At 35.7% G+C, this 6,044-nt stretch overlaps 1 protein-coding gene across 1 annotated transcript in view; it reads left to right on the forward strand.

The window, feature by feature from the left end:
- LOC109837220 (TBC1 domain family member 13-like) overlaps window positions 1-6,044 on the forward strand; it is a 7,555-nt gene that overhangs the window by 242 nt on the left and 1,269 nt on the right. The window contains exons 1-8 of the mRNA XM_020405371.1: window positions 1-53; window positions 136-228; window positions 1,190-1,294; window positions 1,523-1,675; window positions 2,419-2,517; window positions 2,606-2,734; window positions 3,825-4,004; window positions 5,952-6,044. The exon at window positions 1-53 is cut by the window's left edge and continues 242 nt beyond it; the exon at window positions 5,952-6,044 is cut by the window's right edge and continues 22 nt beyond it. Of these exons, the coding sequence (XP_020260960.1) occupies window positions 1-53; window positions 136-228; window positions 1,190-1,294; window positions 1,523-1,675; window positions 2,419-2,517; window positions 2,606-2,734; window positions 3,825-4,004; window positions 5,952-6,044 (905 nt within the window). The remainder of the gene's footprint in view (window positions 54-135; window positions 229-1,189; window positions 1,295-1,522; window positions 1,676-2,418; window positions 2,518-2,605; window positions 2,735-3,824; window positions 4,005-5,951) is intronic.

Consider the following 6,044-nt stretch of genomic DNA (forward strand, 5'->3'; position numbering starts at 1 on the left):
CGTCACTGGTTTTGCCGGAGGCGATCTCTCTCCAGTCTCGGCTCTTGGCTGAGGTGCGGTCACCGCTCTTAGGGTTTTAACATCATGTTTTTTTAACTTTTTTCATGCAGTTGATTTGATTTTTGCGCTGATTAGTTATCGAAGAGGGTTGTTGATTTGGGGGAAGTGAGGCGATTGGCGTCTCAAGGTATCCCAGATGGACCTGGGATTCGATCGACAGTGTGGAAGGTAATTTTGTTCCGAATTAGTTTTTCTTGCTTAATGTTGGCTTAAATATTGCTCTTTATAGTAGAAATTAGACCTAAGCTTAGGCTTTGTGGTATTATTACATCTTATTCTTATGGAGTTTACAATTTATTTTGGGAAATGCCACTCCTTTCCTATTTTTATTTAAACTGAAAAAGCCTTGCGAGTTTGAGATATTGTTGTGATTTGAAGTTTGGATATCTGATGGCATTCAAACCCTATATTTGGCAATTCATAGATGCAAATAGAGTTTGTTATTTATTTCAATTGTTCTAATTAGGAATCGATGATTTCCAGAGTCCAGACACAAAATGCCATCATTTGCTTTAATGTGCTGATGGAACATCAACTGCAGTCTGCAGTTGTATTTCCAACTTCAGTTTTTCCACATACAAGTAAGGATTTCCTAATACATGTTCCAGAAGTTGTCATGACATATCACGTGCCATTTTTTAAGCTATCAAAGGTTGTACAAATTTTCTCATAACATCCTAAAATTTAAGATTTTTAAATATGTTCAAAAGGGATAGAAATTTCAATCATCAAATACATGCAACAAAACTACATAGCTGAAAATCAATTCACCTTAACCTATCTGTTGGAAAATAACCAAATAAATTGAGTTAGGATTGCATTTTCTTGTTTCTCAACTCCATAAAAACATGGCCGTGCAGGAAACAAACAAAAACTTTACTGAAGTGATCTTTAAATATTTAGACAAACAGATTTATAGTTTTGAGGTGTCTTGCATATTTTTGCTTCTTCCCCTTTTTTTTCATGATTGCATATTTTTTTTAATCTTTTGTTGAAGTCAGCTCCATTTAGAATTGAATTCCAGGGTGATGATTCTCCATTCACTCGAATAAAAATAACATCTTCTTATTTACTCTTTTTGGAAATTTAATAATAGGCATTATTCCTCTTTTTTCCCCTTGGTTGGCAGCTTCTCTTGGGATATCTGCCGGTTGACCGGACTATGTGGATGGAAGAGTTAAATAAGAAGCGATCCCAGTACAAGGCTTTCAAAGAAGATTTTCTTTCAAACCCTGTAAGGCTTTTAGTTGTGAATAAAGTTATTCAACCCAGCTGACTATCAATAAAAGTTACTAATTGTCAGTAAGGAATTTCTGAAACCTTGTGGTTGAGACCACAATTCGATCAGGGGATTAAATCTAATCATAATGACTCCCGATGGTTTTGTGTCATCTATGTTCATTAACATGCATGTTTATTTTTTAAGCATAGAATATTTCTGAAAGTTGCTGTTGCTAGTCAGTCAGAAATCACACGGGTGTTGGATGCATCTGATGGTCTTAAAGATGAAGAGTTGGATAATGAAGGCAAAGGCTTGCTCTCTAGATCACAGATCAGTCATGGGGAGCATCCTCTGAGCCTTGGACAAACCAGTGTGTGGAATAAATTCTTCCAGGTAATTTTGAGATTCAGTATGGAATTATAAACTTCGGTCTGTTAATTAAGATTCTCCATCAGTCTACAACAACAACCACCAGAGCATTTGTATGAGGTATATGGAATTGTGTGGATTAGTGACTTGCTATTTATGGTACCTTATTTCTGTTGTTTTGCAGTGACTGTACTTATAAGTTGCTTATTGACTCATATTATTTCTTTAGTCTAAAGTACAATAAAAGCATTTGCTTGTTTCCGGAAAAGAGAATCTCTAGAAGTCTCCAGTTCCTATGCATATCTCTAGGATACTAAATAGAACCTGAAATTCCATCCATCTAAGGAACCATTTCCCTCACTAATTTTTAAACTGTAACTTTTAGTTTCTTGTACGATAATTGTAAGGAACAAGTTGAAAGTTTGCTTCTCTGAAGGAGTCAAACTACATCATCTTTGTCAACAAGCTTTTTTTTGAAGAATAATCCTTCTTGGCAATTAACAAACACATGATCATCAAATTATCTTTTTTAGCCACATGATACTGATATATCATGTAATTTCTCTTAGATAATTGCTTCATGCATCATAAACTAGTAATCTGCTGGGTTACAGTTTTTTTTTCAGCGGGTGTGATCAGCGACTTCCACGTACACTATTAACAGTGTGTCTATTTACTTAGCTTGTTTGAGCAGGTCTCCAGCTGTTTATTACTAGTGGTGATGCCTATTTGGTGCTCAGACACACTAACAGTCTTTAATGTTCTAGGACACTGAGATTGTTGAGCAGATTGATCGTGATGTAATGCGCACACATCCAGACATGCATTTTTTCTCAGGGGACGCACCCCTTGCAAAGTCTAACCAGGTGATCTTTCTTTTGGTATCACATTGCCATCAATTTTGGTTATGGATGGTTCAACGGGATCACTCACATGGTTTCTCTTATTCTTCAGGAGGCACTGAAACACATACTCATTATATTCGCAAAGTTAAATCCAGGAATAAAATATGTTCAGGGAATGAATGAAGTTTTGGCGCCCTTGTATTACATCTTCCGGAATGATCCAGATGAGGGCAATGCTGTATGGAAAATGAAACTTCCTCCTTTTGCTTTTGATTAAAAAAAAAAAATCTTTGTGCACATTTTTCGAATTTACTTTGATATATTGCTTGATCTTCTTAGTTTATGTCAAGTTGTTAATGCATCAGGACTATAAGATGATAGTTCCGTGCAAAGTAACAAATTCCTGGAGAGTAGCATTAACTAGAAAATTACTCTTGAGAAAAAACTATGTAGCTTTCTGTTAAGAAGTAGACTTTTGGCTTACACGATCCTAGGTTGCATTACGTGTTATTATTCTCATGAGTTTTGGAATTCTTATCTCATATTTTGGAAAATGGTTTATTTTCAAGTATTTGATAATGGAACATTCTCTTACGGACATCGTAAAGCATTATAGACTAACTTAGAAGTTTGGACAGTCATAAGTGTCTTTTCAAAATTTGGCATCTCTTAGATCGACGTAGTCCACTAATGAAGTGTAATTTGTTGCTGTAAGAATGTTGTGCTCAAGTAAAACTAACTGTTGCTGTAAGAATGTTTATACTTTATAAGTATGATTGATATTTGCATTTTTGAAACTGTTGGTTCATTTCTTCTATCCTCAATGATGCAGCTAAGGACCCAACACGTCTATGGAAGAAAAGATCTAGGACTAGGGTTAATATTTAAGACATATTCTTAATTAGATACCGTGGGGGTTTAACTGGTTCCTTAGATTTCTTTAAATTACATATAGTTTTCTGACAGATCGTATAGTCTATTTAAACTTCAATGCTAACAAGTAGACTGTTACAAAGAGTAGCATTAGATCCAGGACTTGGGTACCTTTGTTGTGAGCTTCAGTGGGTATTTGAGAAGGAGTAATGAGGGAATGAACAGAGAAACACAAACGGAAATGTAAATGTCATTCTGATGTCTTCCTTTTTTGAGCATAAGGTCTTGGTGAATAATACAACTATTCATGGCTAAAATAAGCATAGGATGTGACGGGCATTGCCTCAACCTTGGATAGTAAAAAAAAATGGTCATAATATTTTTTCCACACTATGGTTTTATTTTCTTTATTTTGTACCGTGTTCACTATCTTGCTATTTTTGACTTGAATTCAGGTGTTCGCTGAGGCAGACACGTTCTTTTGCTTTGTTGAGTTGCTTAGTGGGTTCAGGGACAATTTTTGCCAAAAGCTTGATAATAGCGTTGTTGGTATTAAGTCTACAATTAGTAGATTATCGCATCTTCTTAAGACCCATGATGGAGAGCTTTGGCATCATTTGGAGATTACAGCAAAAGTAAGAATTATTGACATGCTTACGTCTTTCTTCTTATTAGTTATCTCCTGATGAATTTTGTGATAGCTATTATTTATGATGTTATAGAGAAAAAAAGGACTGCAGTGTTAACGGGTTTCTTTAGAATTTTTTTTGTATTTACGAGCCACACATATCAACTAAGGTTATAAGCTGAAGAAAGTCATGTTTTGGGTTCTTTTGCAGTGGAAATAAAATATTACACCACGTAAGGTGATCTTTGGCTTAGTAAGAATTTGATATCACATCACTTGATCGGGGGCCTTGCTTCTAGCAAACTTGGTCTGTACAACTGCTGAACAACAGCCATGAATAACAGCCATTGAACATTTATAAGTAGGGCCTTGCTTCTAGCAAACTTGGTCTGTACAACTGCTGAACAACAGCCATGAATAACAGCCATTGAACATTTATAAGTAGGGCCTTGCTTCTAGCAAACTTGGTCTGTACAACTGCTGAACAACAGCCATGAATAACAGCCATTGAACATTTATAAGTAAACTACTATCGCATCTGATTAGATGATAAATTTTATCATTATCTTTATAATTATGGTTATTTTTTTATTATCATTACTCAATTATTATTATTACTGATAAAGGCCTTAGTCTGTACATGAACGTTGATTTACTTTCTGAAAGAGATGGAGAGAGAGGCCTTCTCCCAAATTGTATAAACACGTGGGACTAACATAGCTTTTTCTACTATAAATTTTGGCCCATATACTGCGTATCATGAAACATGTTCTCAGTTCAGTGCATCCGACTGGAGAGAGCTATAATAGATTGATGGTCATGGTTTATTACAGGTGGAATATTTGAATCGTTTTGGAGAAGCCTGAGTCCCTCAAAATATACTTTGAATATTGGATGTTTCGGTTTTTAAGCTTGAGTTCAACTTGATGCTTGGATTTCCTAGCAACTGTTTGATATTGAAGCATAAAGCTTGTGTCCAGTTGTTGAAAAAAAAATATTGACTATCGAGCATAAGCTGGTTTTGATTAGTGTGAAGTGCTTGATTGTTGAGCATTCTTGTTCTTGAGCATAAAGCTCTTCATTGATAAATGTGAGTTTGCTTCCTTGAGCAGAACTCTTGATTATCAAGTGTAAAGCTCATTTTTTTCAGACTTATAGTTTGTTGTTTTGAGCTGAAAGATACTGTCAGCTATTATGGGATTTTCCGGACGCACGTGAAAGAATGTTGGTGCCTGGTGGCATTTAAGTGTTAAAACTCTCTATTGTCACGTGCCATGCTGAAATACATTGTTCTGTTGAGGCAGATATGAAGAAAGTATATGGATGGCTTGAATAGAACATGAATATGAAGAAAGTATATGGATGGCATGAATTTAGCTTTTCTCACTGCACATGACAGGACCTATCTGGGTATCTGGATAAAGGGGTACCAAGAGTGAAGATAATGAACTGACGCATGTAGATTACTCTCTCCATACTTGTCAAATAGATCGTATTTCAAATGATTCTAGAGCTCGCATATTAAGCTGATGTATACGGTAAATGGGAGTTACTGTCTTTAGTAGTAAATGTTATGACCTTTATTAGCTCCTGAGATGGTCCATTAGATTTCAAAGGAGTCTGCACAAGGTATAAATTTGTGAGGACTAACAAAACACAGTATACATCAGAACGGGCCATGGCAAGTGACGAAATAGATATACAATTAAATGCCACCATCATTCTCTTCTGAAATTCTCCTCTGAGAACTCCTTAAAAATCAGAACGTGCGATTCATAGGCTTCTTTTCCCCTCTACATTCAAACGTATCCGTAGTGACTATTTTACTCTCGACACCTGGTATGGTATCTATTGATCAAAGTTAATATGGAATATTTTATGCTCCCATTTCTCACATGCAACAAACTATTTTCAACTTCAAAAGAAATGAGTGAACTTTGGATGAACCATGCAGGTCAATCCCCAATTCTATGCATTTCGATGGATCACTCTGCTACTCACCCAGGAGTTCAACTTTGCAGACAGCCTCCACATTTGGGATACACTT

The sequence above is a fragment of the Asparagus officinalis genome, chromosome 4 (assembly GCF_001876935.1).
Source record: "Asparagus officinalis chromosome 4, Aspof.V1, whole genome shotgun sequence".
NCBI lineage: Eukaryota > Viridiplantae > Streptophyta > Magnoliopsida > Asparagales > Asparagaceae > Asparagus > Asparagus officinalis.